The 23,863-nt window shown below is 36.5% G+C and overlaps 3 protein-coding genes across 8 annotated transcripts in view; all 3 read right to left on the bottom strand.

The window, feature by feature from the left end:
• arhgef12b (Rho guanine nucleotide exchange factor (GEF) 12b) overlaps positions 1 to 3,890 on the bottom strand; it is a 79,398-nt gene extending 75,508 nt beyond the window's left edge. For 2 of the 4 annotated variants that reach the window (XM_084115020.1, XM_084115019.1), the window contains exon 1: positions 2,471 to 3,869. In XM_084115020.1, the coding sequence (XP_083971146.1) occupies positions 2,471 to 2,502 (32 nt within the window). In that variant the 5' untranslated portion in view covers positions 2,503 to 3,869. Of the gene's footprint in view, positions 1 to 2,470 lie in introns of all 4 variants that reach the window. The other 2 variants (XM_084115022.1, XM_084115021.1) reach the window with 2 other exon arrangements.
• Positions 3,891 to 4,611: 721 nt separating this feature from the next.
• Positions 4,612 to 13,356, bottom strand: tlcd5b (TLC domain containing 5b). 2 transcript variants are annotated; one of them, XM_084113395.1, is made up of 4 exons: positions 13,132 to 13,356; positions 11,864 to 12,066; positions 6,762 to 9,972; positions 4,612 to 4,794 (listed from the first exon to the last, which is right to left on the bottom strand). In XM_084113395.1, exons 2-3 carry the CDS (start codon positions 12,057 to 12,059, stop codon positions 9,440 to 9,442), a joined length of 729 nt encoding a protein of 242 aa, XP_083969521.1. In that variant the 5' UTR covers positions 12,060 to 12,066; positions 13,132 to 13,356; the 3' UTR covers positions 4,612 to 4,794; positions 6,762 to 9,439. The 2 variants fall into 2 exon arrangements, with proteins under 2 accessions (XP_083969521.1, XP_083969520.1); XM_084113394.1 differs by lacking the exons at positions 11,864 to 12,066; positions 13,132 to 13,356 and having other exon boundaries at positions 6,762 to 9,278.
• Positions 13,357 to 19,627: 6,271 nt separating this feature from the next.
• mcama (melanoma cell adhesion molecule a) overlaps positions 19,628 to 23,863 on the bottom strand; it is a 63,794-nt gene continuing 59,558 nt past the window's right edge. For both annotated transcript variants that reach the window (XM_084113569.1, XM_084113568.1), the window contains exon 16: positions 19,628 to 23,795. In XM_084113569.1, coding sequence (XP_083969695.1) covers positions 23,775 to 23,795 — 21 coding nt within the window. In that variant the 3' untranslated portion in view covers positions 19,628 to 23,774. The remainder of the gene's footprint in view (positions 23,796 to 23,863) is intronic.

Consider the following 23,863-nt stretch of genomic DNA (forward strand, 5'->3'; position numbering starts at 1 on the left):
AGTGGTTTAGTCCATTTTTCTCTGAAGAGACATGATGGCTTTATATGATGAAAATATTGAATTTAGGCTTCACATATTAACATGTTAATTAAATGTTCATTGATTAATGTTTATATGTGAATAAAAGTCTGAATTCAATCTGTTCATAATATTAAGCTAAACCGCTCAATTCATATGATTAGTTTTACAATCTATTTATGAACTTTTTGAAGCGTCAAAGTGGTAGTTGTGTAGCTGTCAATAGAGGAACAGAAAGCGGAAGATTTCATCAAAAAAATCTTCATTTGTGTTCCGAAGATGAATGAAACCTAACTACAAACTAACAGTAAACTAACCCTTTAAAAGAAGCTTTTTTTTTCTTAACACATGCAACACAGAGGCTTATCTGAACTTTCCTTTTCAAAATAAATACGTCTCAAATATGCAATAAAGCAAATGTTGATCTGTGAAATCCTGATAGTAGATGGTAATGTTTACTGAAAGCAGGTGCCCTGTTCTTGCCTTTGAGGAAACGACCAGTTTTTCCTGATGACTATCATAGAACATCACCTTACAAAAGCAGCTAGACCCTGTACTCATGCAATTTGCAAGATGGATATAATTTATAAAAAGCATAGGTGTCAAAACACAATGTCACACAACATGCACCAAGGCACAACTCCGCACACAGATAAGATGACAACACATTTGCACTCAGTATCTTCTGAGTTTTGTTCTCTGAAATGTGTCCGACTGGTCGAGCACGAGCAAGCACAGGTAACAACTCAAAAGATGTAAAACCACAACAGAGACACACCGAGTCTTAAGAGCAGCAATAGCAGAACACAGTGAGATGACAGCACATCTAAAGTGCTTCCTGTCACAAGCTGTGGGCTCGCAGTGATGGGTCGATCATGAACAATTAGTTCATTTTCATTCCTCTCACGTGGCAAGGAACGACTCGAACCAGAGTCAAAAGGTGAATTAGGGCCAAATCAATTCTGTTTCTTGTACTAGCATATGCATCTGTCATGTGACAAAAGAATGAGCGACTCAGACCAGAAGACCCCGAATTAATTTCTGTTTATCATAATTTCTTATTTTTCGGGATATGATCAAAGTTTGCAGAAAAGAATCTGGCTATTGAAAATGTAACATTTAATTTAGTTCTGCAAATGAACGAAATTACTTGAATAAAGATTTGTTCATTTTACTGATCGAGATTCAAAGATCCAATTCAGATCTTTCCATCACTCACAGTTCTCTGGGTCATTCTGAGTGACTAGTGCACTACCAAAACAATATCCAAACACACAAACCACACACTGTCACAATAAATTAGTGGTTCCAAAGTGTTTTTGCTTAGAAAGTTTATCTGCAAAAAAAGCAAGTAAATTTGAGCTGCAAGGTCATAAGGTCACCAGTTTCCTTATCAACTTGACAATTTTGAGAGAAACAGGTTTGACTGCACGTCTCACACATACGAGAACAACTTCAACCAAAAAACTGGATCATCGCACTTGTGACAATGTTACCCATCATGCTCTTTAAGATTATTAGTTTTAGATCATAAAGAGATCTTAAACACTGAACATTGACTTAGGTTTGGGTTTTGTATGGGGATACTAATTCAGATTTTATACTCACCCATTTCAACAGGTGACTAATTCGCCTTACATAAAAAGTACCATGGCAGTACCAGGGTGGGGTACGTTTGAGGTGTATTGATATTAAATGATTAGCATATTCATGGTATTTATATAGTACTCAAAGGTATTTAGAGGAATACCATGGTACTACCATGGTACCAAAAATAGTACATTTCTGTGTATATTTGAGCTCTTTAAAGAGATAGTTCCCCCCAAAATAAAAAACAATTAATCATTTACACACCAACATATTGTTCCAAACCTGCATGAGTTTCTTCTGTTGAACACAAAAGAAGATATTTTGAAAAATGTTGGTAACCAGACAGTTGACCATTAACTTCCATAGTATTTTTTTTTTTCTTCTACTATGGAAGTCAATGGATGCCGTCAACTGTCTGGTTCCAACATTCTTCAAAATATTGTTTTGTGTTCAACAGAAGGAGGAAACTCATGCAGGTTTGGAAAAACTTGAGGGTGAGTAAGTAATGACAAAATTTTCATTTTTGGGTGAACTATCCCTTTAAAACAACACCCAAGGTACAGTTACACCATGGTAATTTGCTAATAAACCATGGTAGCTAATGACAGTTATATGAATACTAAAGTTTGTACATAGTATCCCGAGAGTATATATAAGAATACCATGGTATTACTAAGGTAAACATCCAAACACTTGTAATTTATTATGTATTCCCACAAGTAGCATTTTGTTGAAGGCTGACAGATTCATCTCAACATCAACAATATAGTGTTTTGGATATGTATGAACAGTGTCATAAACCTAAGACAGGTCACTATCATTATCATAAACACAATCATGTAAATATTATGTCATCATTTACCTCTCAGCAAGCGTGGACTGTGTGCCGCTCATTGGGCTTTCCTTTCTTGATTTTCTTCAGCTCTTATCCAATTAGCATTTTACCATGGTAAAACACCTTTGTATTCGAAAGAAAAATAATAAACAAAAACATCAACAACAGCCGAGTGGCACTTTTGAATTTTGACAGTTCCGTCTTGATGTTTTCGGGAATGTCTCCTCTTGAATGGAAGAGAGATACAAGCTTATGTTTTATATTTCCACGGTTTGACTGTGTTGGTTTTACTATGCTGTGTCATTTAGCTCTACAGATATCAAAGAGTTAGTAAAGGAAATCGATGCTAAAAGCAAACACAGATGATCAATGGAGGAAAACTCTTTCTGTCTGTCTGAGACGCTTCATCATTTTCCCAGCCAAAATGCCACTACACAGCCCGACAGGCTTCCCCCTCGCCTCTGTCTGGATACAGTCGTCTTTGTCAATCCCAAACCACGACTGGAAGTAAACTCAGATAAACAATCTTTTGTTAAAATGTTGCCTTACGAATGAAAGAGTCCGGTCGCATTTCACGTCAGTCCAAAAGCTCTTGGCTCGTTTTACAGTTCCAATTGTTACTTCGTACGTCTTCCAAATACATACTTCAAAATCGGCATTCCTAAACAGAACCGAATCCCAAAAGCGAATTTTCTCTACTGTAAAAAAACGTAAGTTTGCAGTATAGGCTACTGTATTGCCACTGTAAAGTTAGTCTGTAAACTAAATATACATCCTTTTTAGGCCCCTTACACGCTGAATGGACTTTTTCTCCATAAGAATGTATGTATCCTTCCTGTCCACTCCAATGTGTGGAAATCTGGGCAAATTCACTCAAACGATGGATTAAAACAGCCACACGGTTCAGCCTTTCATCGTAATTCCTCTCCTACCTAGTCCAATTTCCAGAATTCCCACATTTTCCACGACAAAATCGGGAGAAAACTTTACAAATCGTTTGATGTTTGTGCTAGGAGCAGCGGTATAGTTCCCAGTTCAGGAATTCTGCTCAAAGAAGCTTCGTTTCAAAGCGGCAATAAAATACAATCCACACTTGACGGATGTGCTACACATATTTTCCTCTCGCGAACGGATTCCCTCTTTTCCCAGAATAATTTGTTTGGAAACTTTGGTTTAGTCGGGTCCTTCCCTTCTTGTCTCCATGTTTTCCAAAATTCAGTAGTTTTTAGCCGTTCTTTTTCCACCAGAATCTGTGCGCCAAGAATTCAGTCTCTATACAAACGCAAATGAAGAAAACACACGCATATGTGTTGTCACATGTGTCAGTTTCGCGCTGTACGAAGATTAAAAACGATTAAGAAAAAAATCACAAAAATCCAGATAATTCCTGACTTTCAGTAAAATCACATCCCGGATTCCTACGCCTGCTGCGAGCCTGCGACGCTTCACCTCCTTTTGCGTATCCTTCCGCAAACAGCAATATCGCCTCCCAAGTGTTGTAGACTAGCCTACTAGTTGTTGTCAGTGGCAAATTAAGAACATTACTCACTCACTTAAACCAATAATTCAAGTTAGATGGTTTACAGATTAGCCAGAAACGGCAAAGAATAAACAAAGTCACTATGTTAATGAAACATTCGAAAGAAGCATATCCATAGTTAAATTGATGCTGAAATCAATTAAGCATGTGTAACTTTCATATACATTCATATTCATCATATAATTATTGTAATATTCAACAACAACAACAACAACAATAACAAAAAAATAACCTGGCTTTTATTCATGGTCATGTTGTGTTAAACAAATAGGCATAGAGCTGCGTAAGTTATAATCTATAAAATACCAAATAAGGAGAAAATAAAACAGAAATAATTCATTTGGAATGAAAGACACTGATACAATAGAGCTGTGATTTATTGGTCAATAGTGATAAGGAGCATATTTCAATCTTTTGCGCCACCTAGCGGTTCAAAAGTTTTAAACAATGAATATCTGTATATCAATGAATAGATATATTTCCAGTGTTTCTGATCCCACAGTAACATTTAAATCTGTAAATAATTTAGCTCATGTGTGAACAGGGATACTGATATTGGCAGGGTTTTCTCATCTGTCACAAGAAAATTAAAATAAAATTATAATAAATAAAACAAATGGGGAAAAAATGCAGTTGTGAAATCTTTATTGTGAAAGTTGTAGGTTGTAGTTGAGAGGCTTTATTTATGTGGACTCATACATACTAAAAAATCTAGGCCTACATGTTACGTTCAAAACAGGCCTCTTGCATTATCAATATAGCTTGCCATTTTTAACATTTCAAGATTCTTCTGTGGTTTGGATACAGTGGCCTAAGGGACTGTTCGTTTTTTATTTAAGGGGCCACCGGAGGAGTTTTGAGATCTGTTGTCAAAAAAGACATGACCCTCCCTTCGCCAGCAATAATTTTTTCTATGACCCTCCAAAATGATTGTGAAAAAAGGCATGACCCTCCCCGATAATTTATTGATTAGCCTACTTCTGTACTGGTTTGCGCTTGGCGAAGATGTTCAGCCATTGTTTTGTTAAACTCATAAACTCTTGCTTTCTCATCTTACTAGGGCTGTAATGATAGACCAAACCTACGATTCGGTTCACGATTTTTGATTTTAGATCAGAAAAAAATCATGTTTTCGGTACTGATGCAGTGTGACTCGTTCAACATGTGGGTGGCGCTGCCAACAAAGCATCTAAAAGTTGTCACAAAGAACCGGCAAAAGTAATGATTATTAATATGTCACATATAGCAAGGAGACATTTTAATTGTTTATTAATAGGCCTAAACAAGTGTTTTCTGTGTCGACTGCAAAGATGAAGTTGACGATGCGTCGCGATCTCAGAACGCGCCAGAGAGAAATGCACATTTCATATCAGAAAGCAGTCTGTTTTCCTTCGTTTTGAATTGTTGTTTAAAAGTAGACATTTCAAGCTTTCTATATATTTCTCAGGTCTGTGAGGCAAGTAGCATAGGCTACCTTACGCTGAGTTTCGGTTCATTTATGAGACGAGTCCAGTTCACTCGCCCGCGCCTCCGTGTCATGATTATCTGTTTTCTACTATATTTACTTCTTATTTATTAAATCCAGATGAAACATTGATTAAAATTAAGATACAATTAATAAAAAAACGAAATTCACTTTAAAGAAAGGTTTTGTGCTTTCTGTTTGAGGTCTCTGTGAAATTTCGCTTTCAGAGCAGTCATGTCCGTAATGGAGAACTGTCACGTCCGTAACATTGTTTTTTTTTTTTTTTTTTTTTTTTCACATAAATGCAAACACGAAAAATAAAATAAAAATAATATTTTATGTTCTGTGGAGGCCGATCTTTATTCATCCGGTGGGTATATATCTTTTGGTTTGCACAGTGTAATTTATAGAATTACTAAAAAATATTTTGCCACCTAAAAGTTAAAGATTTTTTGTGTCACGTCACATGTGTATTTCCCTCATATTAAATATAAAACGCATGTGTAGACTGATATTTTTCTAATGTCTTGACTCCTTTCAGACGTTTCAAAATATTGGTATTAAATGCATTTTCTGAGAATTTATATTTCAAGTTTTGACTGCAAATGTCACGTCCATAACACTGGAATCGCCCAATTTTAACGAATTTATCCTCAACTAGTTTTTGTGGTGTAGGTCTACGTATTTTATTATGTTAACTTAAATAATACTAATAGTAATTTAAAGATGTGGTAGCCCTACATCTTACACATCGTGGAAACAAAATAACAATGGAAACTAAAATATGGTAGTATCGCGCTACAGCGCACATTCTATCAGCTGCAGTTCCAACACTATCTCCCCAATACTGTAAAACTCGACGTACGTTGACATCACATGTTAATGCAGCGGTAGAGTTACACTCAGAGGACATTGTGCACTTATTCACAATCACAAAAGTTCATTATTTGCTCGTGCTTTAAAGCTTTGCCGGGTAAACATTTCTTTGGCATTCTGTTCTGACATGATGCACTTTTTCTGAGCGCGAACTGAAGTGCACACGCGCACTGTCAAACAGCGCCAAACTGGATTTTTGTTGGGTCAGACCCATCTGATATCGATGGGGGGCTGATAACGCGAGGTCAACATGGAGCTAAATGGAAAAAATAGCACCAAACAAGCCACTTTGAAATGTTGCTATTTTCATGAATATAAAAGTTGGGTGACCCTCCACCTAGACTAAAAAAAGTTGGATGACCCTCCCCTCAGCAAAGAATAAAAAGACATGACCCTCCCCTATTTTCCTCCGGTGGCCCCTTCCATAAATACCGAACGGTCCCTAACATCTTCCTGTCTATGGTTTAGTGTCTATATAAAAGAGAGAAATACCAGTCCAAACAGATCACAGAACAGATGCTTACGTCTTTTCTTTTTAAATGCAATGACCTTAACTCATAACTTTAGCTTTAAGAATATACAGATATGAATCCTAAAGGAAGTTTTTGCAGTGTGACAAGAAACCATTTGAAAATCCACAAGAGGTTAGTGGTGAATCTGAGTTGTGTCATTAAACCTGTAAAACCAATTACTATGGGAAGAGAGTGTGGAGCGGGTTTAATTCTACAGGCTTCACAGAAGAGCAGAAATGTTTGAGAAGAAGGTGGGGGCAAAACTGTGTGAGCGCGTCCGGAGCAGTATTGGCTCTTTCTGTCTGCTGAGGAAATACAGTATCAGCTTTTGCAGTAACAGGCAATGACATTGCACAAGAAAACCTTCTCTCATTCACAGGCTCAATAGCAATAGCAGATGTGAAACATGAGTGCACTCTCATTGTCATTGTACTTTTCTGTTTGATTGCACATTCATGTTAATGTGTAGTTGTGTTTTTGAGCACTTTGGTTTGGAGTTCGTAACACACAGTTCACTCAGTCATTAAAATTCACATTTATGCGGGATTTTTAAAGTTGTTGTCTAGACCTTGGAATGTCATTAATATACATAAAATATGAATATGTCATGGAAAAGTAATCAAAATGACTAAAACCTTAATATGTCACAGAAATTAATAAAATATATTAATATGTTACGGAAAAGTAATGGAAATTAATAAAATCATAATATGTCACAGAAAAGTCATGAAATTGTAAGTCTTAATATGAAAATGAATTAATATCTTAATATGCCATTAAACGTTGTGTAAATGAATAAAATCTTAATATGTCAAGGAAAATAGTAATATGTTACGGAAAGCAGTGGAAATGAATAAGATCTTAATATGTCATAATAAAAAGTTATTAAAATTAAAATCTTAATATGTCTTGCAAAAGTTGAGGAAATAAATAAAGTCTTAATATGTCAAGGAAATTTACACTCACCTAAAGGATTATTAGGAACACCATACTAATACTGTGTTTGACCCCCTTTCGCCTTCAGAACTGCCTTAATTCTACGTGGCATTGATTCAACAAGGTGCTGAAAGCATTCTTTAGAAATGTTGGCCCATATTGATAGGATAGCATCTTGCAGTTGATGGAGATTTGTGGGATGCACATCCAGGGCACGAAGCTCCCGTTCCACCACATCCCAAAGATGCTCTATTGGGTTGAGATCTGGTGACTGTGGGGGCCATTTTAGTACAGTGAACTCATTGTCATGATCAAGAAACCAATTTGAAATGATTCGAGCTTTGTGACATGGTGCATTATCCTGCTGGAAGTAGCCATCAGAGGATGGGTACATGGTGGTCATAAAGGGATGGACATGGTCAGAAACAATGCTCAGGTAGGCCGTGGCATTTAAACGATGCCCAATTGGCACTAAGGGGCCTAAAGTGTGCCAAGAAAACATCCCCCACACCATTACACCACCAACACCAGCCTGCACAGTGGTAACAAGGCATGATGGATCCATGTTCTCATTCTGTTTACGCCAAATTCTGACTCTACCATCTGAATGTCTCAACAGAAATCGAGACTCATCAGACCAGGCAACATTTTTCCAGTCTTCAACTGTCCAATTTTGGTGAGCTTGTGCAAATTGTAGCCTCTTTTTCCTATTTGTAGTGGAGATGAGTGGTACCCGGTGGGGTCTTCTGCTGTTGTAGCCCATTCGCCTCAAGGTTGTGCGTGTTGTGGCTTCACAAATGCTTTGCTGCATACCTCGGTTGTAACGAGTGGTTATTTCAGTCAAAGTTGCTCTTCTATCAGCTTGAATCAGTCGGCCCATTCTCCTCTGACCTCTAGCATCAACAAGGCATTTTCGCCCACAGGACTGCCGCATACTGGATGTTTTTCCCTTTTCACACCATTCTTTGTAAACCCTAGAAATGGTTGTGCGTGAAAATCCCAGTAACTGAGCAGATTGTGAAATACTCAGACCGGCCCGTCTGGCACCAACAACCATGCCACGCTCAAAATTGCTTAAATCACCTTTCTTTCCCATTCTGACATTCAGTTTGGAGTTCAGGAGATTGTCTTGACCAGGACCACACCCCTAAATGCATTGAAGCAACTGCCATGTGATTGGTTGATTAGATAATTTGGGAAAGTCAGGAATTGGAAATAGCCTTAATTAATATACATTTTGATATGTTTTAAATTTTTCAACTTTTATGTAAATGTATCCAGTATAATTAATAGAAATGAATTAGTGAAAAGGTGTAGAAACCATGTTAAGTTAAAGCGATAGTTCACCCCAAAATTGTAATTCTGTTATCATTTACTCACCCTCAAGTTGTTCCAAACCTGTATGAATTTCTTCACAAAAGAAGATTTCCATAGTATTTAAAAAAAAAAAAAATTCATACTATGGAAGTCAATGGAGTCCATCAACTATTTGGTTACCCATATTCTTCAAAATATCTTCCTTTGTGTTTAGTAGAAGAAAGATATTCATACAGGTTTGGAGGGTAAATCAATGATGACAGAATTTTCATTTTTGGCTGAACTATCCCTTTAACACAATCCTTCTAGCTACATATATCAGCACATATGCCATTTGTTCACAGAATGGTCTATTTCACTTTAACAGCGTGTCCATTAAAATCATCCAGCTTGTACCGTTCCTTCCATCGCCTGTATTTGGTGCGAGTTTTCCTGCAGGCAAAACGTGCAATGTCCACCATGAAGATCCAGGAGAGAGTGTAAATAGCCACCCCACAAACTTTCACTATAAACAATGGCTTTGGAGAGGTTAATTCACAGTACAGCATTCTGCTCCCAACCCCGATCCTCACAGAGGCAAACAGAAGAATGAAGAGCAGGTCCACCACATCTCCAGCTAAACTGTCGTAGCGGCCCATGCGCTTGAGGAACCAGCGGGCCTGCAGGAGCGGGTTGGTGATCTCACTGCCGAAGAGGACAGCGCAAGTCTCGATGCCCGACTCGCCGAGTCCCAGCGCCAGCAGGATTCCAAAGATGCTCATGGTGTGGTGGGCCAACATCACCGGACCCTCGGTGCGGAAATGCACACACCAAGCCATGTCGAAGAAGAAGTATCCCAAGCTGAGAACAAGAGCCAGGATCTGGAGAGATGTGTTTTCAGTGCCTGGAAACAAGAGGAGAGACAAAAGTCACATCCAATTCATTCTTAAAGGCTTGACAGACAGTTGTAATTGACACAATGTGGAGAAATGATCTGACTGTGCGGATCAGCAATGGTGCTGGTTGCTGCATTCGTAGGATTGAGTATATCCTGTAATAAGGGAAGCTGCAGTTTCAAAACAATTTTAAATTGTTTTGAAACTGCAGCTTCCCTTATTACAGGATATACTCAATCCTCAATATATAGGATTCTCAATCCTATATATATATATATATATATATATATATATATATATATATATATATATATATATATATATATATATATATATATATAATTAATATTCATTTGTCTAAAGGTTCAATAAACTGTTTCAATAAAGATTCAATACATTGTTCCAAAAGTTGTGGAAATTTATATTTTAATTTGTTATGAAAAAAATGTTATATGTCATGGAAAAGTTGTGGAAATTAAGAAAATGTAAAATGTTCCGATTTAAAAAACTATTTTTTAATTATTTCATAAGTCATGCTTTACAGCAGGGATGGGCAACTTCGGTCCTGGAGGGCCACTGTCCTACAGAGTTTAGCTCCAACCCTGAAAAAATCACCTGCCTGTAATTTTCTAGTAATCCTGAGGACCTTGATTAGCTTGTTCAGGTGTGTTTGATTAGAGTTGAAGCTAAACTCTGTAGGACAGTGGCCCTCCAGGACTGAAGTTGCCCATCCCTGCTTTACAGGGTCATTTAAAGGGGTGGTATAATGCCCTTTTCACAAGATGTAAAATAAATCTGTGTGTATGTGAAGTTTTAGCTCAAAATACCCCACAGATATTTTATATAGCATGTCAAAATTGACAATTTTTAAGGGTGAGCAAAAACGCACTGTTTTGTGTCTGTTCCTTTAAATGCAAATGAGCTGCTGCTCCCGGCACAGAGGGCGGAGCTACAACAGCTTGCACTCACACAGACATGCACTGAAAATTTCAAAACCTTTTAGCCTTTTATGTTCAAACCGGATTCAGAGAAAGATAGAGAGACTCAAGAAGAAGTGACAACATGTAGAAGCAAGCAACAGGACATTTCTGAATGGTTAGTTGATGAATTCATGTAGCTTATGTGTAGTTATCTTCTAGTCATTGATTAGCATATTCTTTCATGATAATCTATAAATCTCATTCCCGGGGCAGGGTTTATGTAAATTCTAGGGTTGGTGATGTCACTGACCCGGGAGGAATGTCGTGTAGTCTCTACCAGCCGTTTGTTGTAGTCCTTAAAAAGCAATTTCTTTAAAAGCAAATATCTCCCTTGCTTTGAACTTTGAGCATTGTAACTTGGCAGATGCAGAACATTACACACTAACTAAAGTTAGAAAAGTGAAATCATAATCAACCACCCCTTTAAATAATAATATAATATAATATAATATAATATAATATAATATAATATAATATAATATAATATAATATAATATAATATAACGTGACCTAACCCTTAACCCTAAACATAACCACTGGTAACACTCTTGAATCTTTTAACCCAATACTATATGAGTCATGCTTTAGGGTTCAAATCTGCAAGAAATAAAAACTAAACCTATTTATTTTGTTACCACATGTCTTGTGGTGAACAAATAATCTGTGCAAGTTAAAGAAAAAGAAAATGTCTTCGTAATCTTTAGTTAAAATCTGAACATTTGCTTCCCCTCAGGAAGAATGTTCCTCTTCTGATGATGTCAGTTTGACGGCTTGGACAGAATATTCTTATCCTCCTATCATCAGTCTGCTGCAATCAAGCCCTCTATTTTTTCTCATTCAATATTTCATTTCATTCCATTCGGAAATACGTCACAATACTGAAGTAAAAAAGGTTTCAAAACAAGACAGGACAATTTACCTGGGTGTGTGAAAGGCCATGGCCCAGCAATGAAGCCAATGTAGGCAGTCACACAGACGCTCAGGATGCCATGGATCAAAGTTACCAGCCTGCAGTTCCACTCATAATCTCCAACACTGTTCAAGTGACACAGCAACACATACAGAAAGAACCAGCCGATCAGGCTGCAGCTAGTCTCAATAATCAACCACGCCATCTCTGCACTGGAAAGACAAAATAGATACAAAGATTAATAAGATATTCAGCAAATATTAGAAATTCCTGTCTGCATAGGGTTTATTATAGTTAACTAAAACGTTGTTACTTGAAATAAAATAAACCTTAACTGAAAAAAATTAAATAACAACAAGTTGTCAAGACAGCATTCCTTGCTTTCATTTAGCTTTATTTTGATGTACTATAACTATAGCTATAGCTAAAACTGAAATAGAAATTAATAAATGTATATATTTTTAATGTATATTATAATATGTATTAGGCCTATATACATTAATATATATATATATATATATATATATATATATATACTTTTTAAAATAAAAAATAAAATGACAAAACCTATCAAAAACAACAAACAAAAAAAAACTCAAATTAAACTGAAAACTGCAAAAACTAATTCAAAATATTAATAAGAACTATAATAGTATCTCATCTGGCATCCAATCAAGACACTTCCTTTCAGAACATTTTTTCTCTATTTTTGAATTTGACCGTGTTTTACACCTTAAATAAGACAAAATAGATAGAAATATTAAGATATACAAAATGTTTAGCGAATATATTTGAAATGCCTGTCTGCATTACGGTTTATAGTTATAGTTATAGTTATAACCATAAAAATACATTTCTGTGAAATAAAATAAAAATTTAACTGAAAAAATATATAAAAAAATGTATTTATTCAATAGTTGCCAAGGCAGCATTCCTCATTAGTTGATATATTGGTATTGATATACTAAAATAACTAAAACAATTTATTGAAATAAAAATTATTAAGCAATTTATACATATAAAAAATGATAAAAACACACAACAAAATTAATAAAACTTTAATTCACATTTAAATAAAAACAAAATATTAAAAGAATAATTATAATAGCATTTCAGTGGTACTTAAAAACTGGCCTGCACACAACCAAGACACTTTCTTTCAGAATTTGTTTTCTCAAAGTTCAAGTCTCAAATTATAAAGTTATTTAAAAAAAAAAAAGACTAATGAATATCTAAATTGAGTGACAACTGCTCAAATGCATTTTGCATGTACAAACCTCAGATACAATTCAAGCGCATGAACCTTAACATCCTGGTAAATCCATGAGAGCAGCTCCAGGATTCTCCTCAACCCGCTGCATTCTCAATGCATTGGGACGTCCAACCTCAAGTGACATGTCCGACAGAAAAAATCCCTCTTCTCCCGAGAGTGGTGTGACACGACAGACACAATCAGAGTGTAAAATTACAATGCTTCTGTTCGCTCTCTTCCTCTTCTCCATGCGGCCTCAAGCAGCTGAGCCTCTTATGAGATTAGACTCTTTACTCCCAATATACACAGGGATAAATTCCAAACTACATGGAGCCATTCATCTGCCCATACAATGACCTAACAGTGGGGTGATGATTTGTGCCCTCGTAAACTTCCAACTTTAATTTCATTCAACCTGTACTAACAAGGGAATTGGGCCAATGAGGGAAGTATTGTGCAACGTTTTAATGCCAGGTGTTTGGATGATGTCAATTAAAAGACACAGGATTAGTTTGAGAGTCACAGTATGAACCAATGAGACTGCTAGTCTTTTCTTTCCTTATTGTGACGCCTATATATGAGTGAAATGGCTTCTTGAACAAGAAAAAAATGTAGGGCAGAACTTGATTTTGACCATCTGGAATTGATGGGATTGTTGTGATTTGCTATTGTTGTGATGTCATGTGAGTGACAGGTTGTCCCGCCCTCATGCCAGTAAACACATCATCAGAGAAGAGAAGTTGCTGCAAAAGTTATTTTGATTAAAAATTATGCGGGCACATGAATTAAAAAATAATGATGGGCTGCACGGATAAATAATTTATAATAAATACTGCAATATTCCATTAAAGGTGCTCTAAGCGATGTCACGCGTTTTTTAGGCCGAAACATTTTTGTCACATAGAGCAAACATCTCCTCACTATCCGCTAACTGCCTGGAACCCACTGTAAAAAAAACGCGGCCTCTGTAGACAGCCCAGGCTCCACAAACAAAAACAAACTGCAACAAAAACAAACTGGCCCAACCTGGACCATGAAACATAACAAACAGTGTTCCAGCCAATAACCGACAAGAGTGATTTGGGGGTGTGGGTTGTGGGGTTAGTGCACGTGCACGTGCACATGATGGGGGGGGGGGGGGGGGGGGGGGGGGGGGGGGGGGGGGGGGGGGGGGGGGGGGGGGGGGGGGGGGGGGGGGTGGGAGTGGAGAGAGAAGCAGGAAGAGGGAAGTTAGCTAGAGGAGAGATGTCCTAGACAACGACTAACGTTAGAATTATATTCTCTTGAATTTTGATATGGCCGACACACGACCCACAAGACAATGTTCCGATGAGCAAATAGCAAAGAAGAGGGAAAAAGGAGAAGCAAAGTCCCGAATTTACATCAGGAAAAGCACGGAAGGGAGGGGAAGAGGACCGGATGAGGAGGAGGGAGGGTCGAGCTAGCCTCCATTTTGTTTGACAATACTTTGAACGTCAATAAGAAGTGATGTCACCCAACATCACTTAGAGCACCTTTAAGAAACAAGAACTGTCGATTTTGATTTCATGGTGACTTTAACACACTCTGACAGACTTCTATCCATAATCAGAACACACATTTCCATCATCCTCCTCCCTCTACCCTTGAAGAATGTCCTGAGGATGCGTACGGGTATCTGAGTCCCAGCATTAACTCACATCCAGCTTAGCTATAATCTGAGACAGAGCAAGGTTATTACCTCCCAACAGAGACCTGGAGGAAATAACCTGCAATTCTGAAACGCACATACTGTACGTTTCTGTTGTATAATGTAAATACAAACATCAGGATGCGTCACTTTTCAAGTTCATCCAAGAAGTTTTATAACGATTTATAAACAAAGAAATACGTGTGCACTGAATATGTTATGTTAGCAGTGTTCTGTTCTCATACATGGACACTAATTAAGTATCTGCAGTGTTCAGAGAGACATAAATGCTATAATGATAATAAAAATATTAAACTCACAATTGTAAACATATGGATAAAGATTGTTCTCTGCTGCTCTCATGCACATATACCACATTTATTTAAGCAAATATGATAAAACCTGATAAAATATGAATTAAGCCCACCGGCAACTATAGTTACCGCAGTGCATAGTTGTCATTTTCCTTTTGTAAGTATTTTTCTAGATGTAGTCCATGTTTTATTTCTCAATGACATGCAAGCAAACAACCAAATAAAGGATTTCAAGAAGAAAAAAAAAGGTATTCACTTCCTTCCTGTCACATGAGGCTGTCAACTTCCTACCCCTACTTCCAGGAAGCATGGCGAAGGCAAACCCTCCCAAAGAAAGGTCATTTTCATGTTACTAATAAGTATTTTTTGTTGACATATATATATATATATATCTACATAATCATGAAGGTCTCTAGAATCATCCAAACAAAACAAATCTTACAAGAGATCTATAGTTTTTTGTATACTTAGTCAAAAGTCCAAGCGGCAACTATAGTTGCCGGTGGGCAAATGCCTTGTAAGTACATATATCATGGGAAAATGGATACTGTGTTAATAGGTTCATAAATCAAGGTTATTGGTCTTGTTTAGTGCATAAACATAACTTAACCCTTTAAATGACATCTCTACTGTTTATACTGATCCTCTACTCTACTGATCCAGGGGGCGGAGTTGGATCCAGATCTAAGGAGTGGAGATTGGTAGGTTTAGGGCTGGGTTTAGGGATCAGGGGGTGGAGATGGGTAGGTTTAGGGGTGGGTTTAGGGATCAGGGGGTGGAGATGGGTAGGTTTAGGTATATGTAAGGTGGGAGGAGCTGGATCTGGATCCAACTCCTCCCCCTGGATTTCGTGTTCTGCAGTGAGGACCATCTCTTTTTTGTTTGTTATATACATATATTTTTTCTCCATTCTATTTATTTGTATTTATTTATTTTCATTTAACTTTTTGATACACAATGTTATGTTAATTGTTATGGCTGCACTTTGTTCTGCACTGTTCAACAACTTTAGCCCTTGTGCGCTGTTCGTTTGCGGTTTACAGTCAGGCTGTTTGGGGTCTGAGAGACCCCAGGCAACAAAATGTAATTTTGTAACAATATATATTTTAAACAAATGTAATTTTACTCAGTTTATTAATGTTTTTACTCCACATTTGGACATTTTTACTCCACAAAATGTTCAAGAAAAGAAAAGAAAAATTATCCAAAAAGAAAAAAAAAAATTTATGTAAAATTCACCTTATAAAATACCCACATTTCTAACTTTAATTCATGGGGATAACATGGATAATTTGACTTGGTTTAATGTAAGATTTTTGCCCACATTTTGGAAAATGCAGTTTTAAAAGTAAAAAAAAAAAATCCCTTTAACCAGTAGATGGCTGCAGAGCTCTAAAAGTACTAAAAGTTTCAAACTAAAAGACTTCTTTTCACAAGTTTTTCCAGGTAGATTCATATCTACATATAATGAAATCACAATTATAACAATAAAAGTTACTTTTTGTCAAAGTTTAGCAGTTTTTGTACTGAAAAAAAAAAAATCAGTTTTTCAATAATGTTACATTATGATTAGAATCAAACCTGATCAGGATTTACAAAGAGAAAAGTTGTTTTTAGAGTTTATCATTTATTTCAAACATCTGTTTTTCATATAATTCTACAAATTTAAAGTGTGCCACTTCATTTCTGTCTATGTGTGTTCTGTGTTGTTTCTGATTTTGAGGATGAATTTTGTCCATTGATAAAATTCATTTGATTCTAATCATAATATAACATTAGCCTACTGAAAAACATTTTTTTTTTTTTTCAGTACAAAAAGTGCCTAAACTTTGAAATTGTGATTTCATAATATGTAGATATGAATACAACTGCAAAAACTTGTGAAAAGATGTCTTTCAGTTAGTCAAATAGCAAATAGTTCTGCAGCCATCTACTGGTTAAAGTGATAATTTGAAGAGTTCAGATGCAAAAGCCTCTAAGTGCCATCTGAAATTTTCCTCTAGAGTGATCATTTTTATCAAGCTCGTATATTTAAGTTCAGTAATTTCACTTAAATGACAATTAATAGGTCATTTTCATTGCCATTTAAGTGAAATTACTGAACTTAAATATACGAGCTTGATAAAAATGATCATTTTAGAAGAAAATTTAAGATGGCACTTAGAGGCTTTTGCATCTGAACTCTTCATTTGTTACTTTTAAAACAGCATTTTCCAAAAGATGGGCAAAAATCATACACTAAACCATGTCAAATTATCCATGTTATCCCCATGAATGAAAGTTAGAAATGTGGGTCAAAAAGACCCTGAACAGCGCACAATGGTTAAGGCAAATGGATTTGTTTTTTGTTGTGTTTTCATATTCAAGAGATTATAAGCTAGATGCAGTTTTTTTGGGTTTGCATCAAATGTTCTTCGACTTTTATACATAATAAATTGGTTTATGAATAAAGATTGATCTGTTGAAAGCAGTTATTTTGAGATAAATGCCAAATGTTCTCCTCCTATTCATATTTTACATTGAGGGTGTGCATACAACATATTTGCCCACCGCAACGATAGTTGCCGCACATTCAAATATGATTTTCAAGAAAGAAAAAAGAAAAAAAACCTGGGGAAAATAAATGCAGAACATGTTCACATAGGACACTATTAACACGATTATATGCATGAAACCATTCAGAAAAATTTGGGCACAAATGGGTTAAAGAATTCAGAAACCCTTTTTATTAGCGACACCAGTGGCCGTTATGTGAACTGCAGCCAGCAACGTGCTTGTGCTCGCACTCAAGAACAAAAGGTTGAACGTGATTCAAGATCCCGATATTCTCACATGGAAGTTATTTTTCCATTCTTCGCTTAGTTAGAAGTTAAAAGAAGTTGGAAATACCTTTGCAGCTACAGCATAGGCTACTGCTTCCTCACGCCATAGCCTACACGCTGGCAGACGTCTGCACTGCTCGCGCGCTTTCCTCTCAATAACAAAGTAATCACGCAACAAAAATGACAGCTGTGAGAAAGCGGCAGTTAAGAAAGCATCTGATCATAGTAATGTGGATATGTTTGCACATGCAGATAATTTGATTGTAGGCTGAGTTTGTATTCAGTAATTAATCCCTTTTATTTGCTTGACAAATTGACATTACAGAATTTACAGGAAAGAATGTATCTTTCGCCTTAATAATCATTTATTTGATGTGTCATTGAACTGGAGAAAGGCTCTCGGGAGCGCGCGTAAACACATCCTTTTGATTTTCCCGGCAAAAACGACCCGAGTTCTTCACATAAAAGTCAGTCTGGCTTTCATAGGCAACCTAGGACGTCGGGAAAGTTTCGTTACAAGCAGTTCACATTGGCAACAGAAAAGCGATACATTACAGTTTTTATATAGCCCCATTAAACTCTTTTTCAATTCTAAAGATGTAATTTGGCATGCTCTCGGGTATTTTGACTTCTGACTTGGTGGTTGGTTGGTTGGTCATCAATTTTATTTTGTTGTTGGTTTTTCTATTGTCAGTTTCAGTTTCCTTCAAGTAAGTCTTTTGAAACGCCCTTTTATTTATCTTTTTTTATTAATGTGCAAAACAATATACAGACAGGTAGGCGATACAAATAACAATGAGAAACAAAATTAAACAGAAGAGGAAAATGAAGTAGTAAATAGTAGAATATAGAAGTATGTAGAAATGCAATAATATAAACAAGTTTTGAGAATTAAAACAGGAAGAATTTTAAAAAGATTTCAAACAACTCTAATGCCTGCAGACAATTCGACAATTTTATGAATGGTAACTGCCCTTTTACTAAAAACCAGCCCCTTAATCATCATGGAAGTTACATAGTTTGTGATGGTTTTGTTCAGTAGCCCAAACAAGCAAAAACACTGGATTTTATGAATTCTGTGATGTTTTGTGGTGTTGAACCCCTTTAAATAGTAAATAATTCTTTAAATTACAACAAAGGTATATATAAATATATATTAAGTTAGAGTTTAAAAGGACAGCATAACAGAAATGACCCAAATGCACAAAGGTCTCCATAATGTTCGACAAATGAATCCTGATTCAGGACAGCTTGAGCCCTGTGTGATTTAAGTAAACTGTAGAGGGCAGCCTTCCTCTATTTTTCTTTCATACTTTCCCAATTGAAAACTGTATAAGTCTGGAAGATAAATTAGGTTGAATTACACTTCTTTGTTTTGGTGATGTCTTTCAGACATTCTGATTACTGTTATAAGCAAATGTTTTTTGTTTTTTTATCATTTCATTATAACAATTATGTGTCTGGAGGTTTTCAGTTTTATTCAGCACTACAGAATTAAACTCGAAATAACACAGTAATTAAGAAGAATATATTCAGTGAGGCTGAATGACATATGCAAACGTGCCCTTAGTAATCTCAAAAACAGATATCATGGAAACTGTGATTTAAATAAAACCTGCCTGATATTTTCGAATGCTTCACTTTAGCAGACAGAGACTCTTCTTCGGTTGTATTCAGATCTGAAGGTTTCCAAGAAGCTGGAGACAAACATTGAATGTAACATATCTTTATTTTTATTTTTTTGGGCCAAAATTTTTTTTTTTTAAAAATGCAAGCATCAAACCACAAGTACTTAATTTACATCCATAAGTGAAATCAAAACATAAAACATTGCGGAACTGTTTGCGAACAATCTACAACGAGAATGATAGTTTGCGCTATTACAACATAATTTGCTCACAAGGACAGGCAGGAAAAAGGTGCCAGTGTAGTATGCAGAGGTTCGACAGTGTTCTGACAGTCTCAAATGACTCGCACTTATATTTAGAGAGTGTAAATATTATTAAAATGCAACATTTGCACAAATATATAAAAAAAGATGCCTGTGTTTCTGTTACATCAATAAATGCAAAGCTTTTTTAAATGAGCAAAATAACAAAAATGGACAACAGCCTACTTTTTATATTTTTTGATGGTATTTAACTATAACATTGAGGCTAAAAGAATGCATGAGCACAGCTATAATCAAAAATGAATTGTCCAAGTGTGGTTTAGAATGGCAACAACAGTCCTGAAGATATTAGGTTCAGCTTCCTCGAACACTGATGTAGATAACATGTGTGTCATGTTCTTTTTGAACAAATGTAAAAGCCAAAGCCATCATGTCAGCCACATTCAACAATATGAAACAAGAAAAACTCTGTACATTAGAACAAATCACATTGACGACTGAATGATAGTAACAAAAGTCAAAAACAAAATGATTTAAGGATCCAAAAGTTTTCAGGCTAAACCATACAGCGTCTTTTTATAAAACGTATAATTATTCATGGCATTTACGAAAACAACAAAAAGTTTCCCCTCACCAAATACAGAGACATGCGCAAAACGAACAAGACAACACAAAGGTTTCAGTGTAGCTAACATTGATGTGAAATGAAGACACATTTCCGCAGGCACTGCAGTTGAGGCAAAAACAGAGGGAGCTGCAATTCCCCTCAGCAGTCGAAACACAAAGAGCTACGATTTCCTTCCCTACGACTATTTACAAACAGTAAATGAGCTCTGCAGTAGTTTGAGCTGGACTGTACACACACTATTAAGTGTCAGCTCTGTTTTATTGGCTGAATCCTGGTCATGTTTATCCATTTCCTCGGTTTACTGCCAAGTTGAACGGGATTTCTTAATATTGTGAAGGGCTGTGTGTACACATCTGTTATCCTCAATGACTTTACGTGGGTTTTTTTAAGTAACAGCCTTTTGAAACGGAATTTGCATTTTTTTTATTTGGTCCATTGGGATTTACTGGAATATCAGAAGACATGACAAAAAGTTTCTGTACTGTACATAGAAAACAAAATCAACTTTCGCCATATGAAAATCAAATGTTTTTTTTTTTTCAAAGTATGCTTTCTGCGGCATCACGCAAGGATTGCAAAACTAAATCTTTTCTGAACAGAGCTTAGAAAAGCACAAGTGGAACGAACTGGGTCACAAACAGGATCAATAAAACATATTTATAATATATACATTTTTGTGGTCTAAAAACAAGATGTCCACACTGCAGTCTGTATCGCGCTGATTAACTGAATTACATTCAATGGGTAGTGGACGCAAACCAGATTAAGATTAGGGTGTAGGGCAGGTTTAGGGGTGTACTAAAATGTAGGGCAGGTAGGGGTGTACTAAAATGTTTGGGTCAAATATGGACCAACCTAACCATTGGTTCAAAGTCCCCCTGTAGTCAATCATTGTATCCCTTAAAACTCATATTCACCAAAATGACATATTTAAGCGTTTTAATGACATATTTAAGAGGTCCACTCATTGATGATCACATGTTGACGTGATTGGTTACAAGGTAGTTTGTGACGTCAGAAACTAAGCGATTTCAAAACGCGTTTTTGAGACTGTCTTTGGTTCACTGCAGTTTTAAAGAGAAAATGAATTTGCACATGGTTTGTCTTAAAGCATATTAAAAACACCACATAGATATATAAACAATATTAAAACCTTGATTTTCACCACAGGGGGACTTTAAATTTGTAAATAAAATTTTAAACCCATCTGTTGAGTTTGTCCATATTTGACCCAAACATGGGTTGAAACAACCCAGTGTATTTGTTGTAGTGTTGTGTAGGCAATCAGCACTGTGATTGAAAAAATCAGACGTCCACTACATAATGGATTTAATCCAGTACGTCGTTGCGCTACAGGCTCCAGTGATGGCAGTCTCTCTAAAAAAGACATTGTGTCTCATTCGTTAAACAAGCAGAATGAATTTAGTCTGTTAAAGCATTTTTACATTCAAATCAATGTCACAATTTGCACGGTTTTGTCGCATCGCCAAAGCTTGAGGCTGTCTACATTGGATGCGCCAAATCCACTTGTCCTGTTGTTGAAACTATCGCAAGGAGTACGTCAGCACTAGAACGGGCCAACCGTTTACTGACGGCGACTCTAAAGCCTCGTTCAGACTGTCAGTCCAAATCTGTTTTTTGTGCAAATCCGATTGAAATACGACCAGATTTAGCAAGTGTGAACGACAAAAAAATTTCTTTGTAAATCCATTTTGAGCTACTTTCAAATGTGGTTTGAGATCCTATTCAAATCGCATTTCTGGAAATCCGTTTCAGTCCGACCGCTCTGGGGTGCGTTCTCCGTACAATTATATAACTCGCTGCTTAACTACAATAGTATGATGCATCGTTGAAGAAGTCAACTAGCTAGTCACGACTGTTTCCCAAAACTGTATTGTCGCAAATTGGTCTTTCAACCACGTTGGTTAATGACGTCACGTCATTAGTAGTAGTAATAACTACTTTTAATGAATCTGTTTGAGATTGAATTAATGCTAGATGCTTTGCTATAAATTACAGACATGGCATCTGAGGACTATTTCTCATTTTTCTCAGTTATTTTGCTTTATTTCCAGATTCAATCATAGGCTCATTCTTACGTTCTAGAGCACGTTCGCACATGCGCACTCTTCAAAAACAGTGCTTTAAATCTCTTGGCAAACTAAAAGACGTAAATGACAAATATGTATTCTAAATAAAAGACACAGGTTGTACTGAATGTCAGCTTGCTTATGTGGCTCAAGATAAGGATTTATTGAGACCACATGTCATGCAAACAAGAAACTTGTCACAGATCGAGAGCTGTCGTTCCAACCACACATCATTGCGATGCTGTTTGCGAATGTTCGTTAGAACGTTGGTTTCGGGAAACACTGACTCGTTGAAATATGCTGATAACGACGGAACTTGCGAACATAGTTGGCTAACGATGCTTTTGGGAAACGCACCCCTGATCAGATTTCGCGTGGTTTAGGCCTATGTGAATTTCTCACGCCACGTAAAATGGAAACGTCAGACGTTGTTATAGGAAACATGCTAAAAGTCGCTGCTAAAACATGGTTGTGCTGCTTCAAAATGCCAGAGGAGCATTTTAAACGCACATACCAGCGGCAACACATTTCCATTTTGTAAACAAGACAACATCTGTATTGCAATCCCTTGCAGTTGTTGTTGTAGTTTTTGGCGTATGCCTACCAACGCAACATCATTGCCATAAAAACAATGCAGATATTCCATAAAACAAAAGAGCGGGATGGGACACACAAATCGGATCAGGGGTGCGTTTCCCAAAGCAAACTATGGTTGCAAGTTCCGTCGTTACCTATAGAGTTCAATGGAAATTTCGATCATAGTTGGCCAACGATGCTTTTGGGAAACTCACCCCTGAACAGTTGTGATACAAAATGTGGACAGTCAATAATTTTAGATCAGATTCCAATCGGATACACAAATAGTCAGATTTGGATTGACAGTGTGAACGTAGCCAAAGCGTTGCATCCTGTGTAGACAGCATCAATGTAGACGTTTTTTTTCAACCAGTTTGCTCTTTAATTCATTTTGCTTGTTTTTCATGGAAAAGGTCCACTGTCTTGAATTGGTCGTTGGTTGAAGAAAAACTTTGAAGAACAGTAGAAAATAGAGAACAATCTTCCTTTATGGATCAACTCGCTTATGTCCCATTTATCCAAGCATGAATACTGCTGCTCACACACGAGATACAAAAGTACAGTCCACTTTATCCAGAAAAGGTGGCTGCTCCACAAGACGGCCTCCAGCTCTTAAGACTTGATGTTGGGTCAGCAGGGAGTAACAGATTCCATCTTTAGTCGACGACAATCCTCCGTTTATGAGCTAAGGATGTTGTTCTTTATTTCAGGAAAAAGCGCCATATAATAAAGTTAAAGGGATGTTCCTGATGGCCATCTCATCTTGA

This window comes from Abramis brama (assembly GCF_963993115.1).
Source record: "Abramis brama genome assembly, chromosome: 5".
Taxonomy (NCBI): Eukaryota; Metazoa; Chordata; class Actinopteri; order Cypriniformes; family Leuciscidae; genus Abramis; species Abramis brama.

Excerpts from the sequence above, each read along its gene's own strand:
- tlcd5b (XM_084113394.1), bottom strand. The coding sequence starts at position 8,868 with ATGGGAAAGAAAGGTGATTTAAGCAATTTTGAGCGTGGCATGGTTGTT.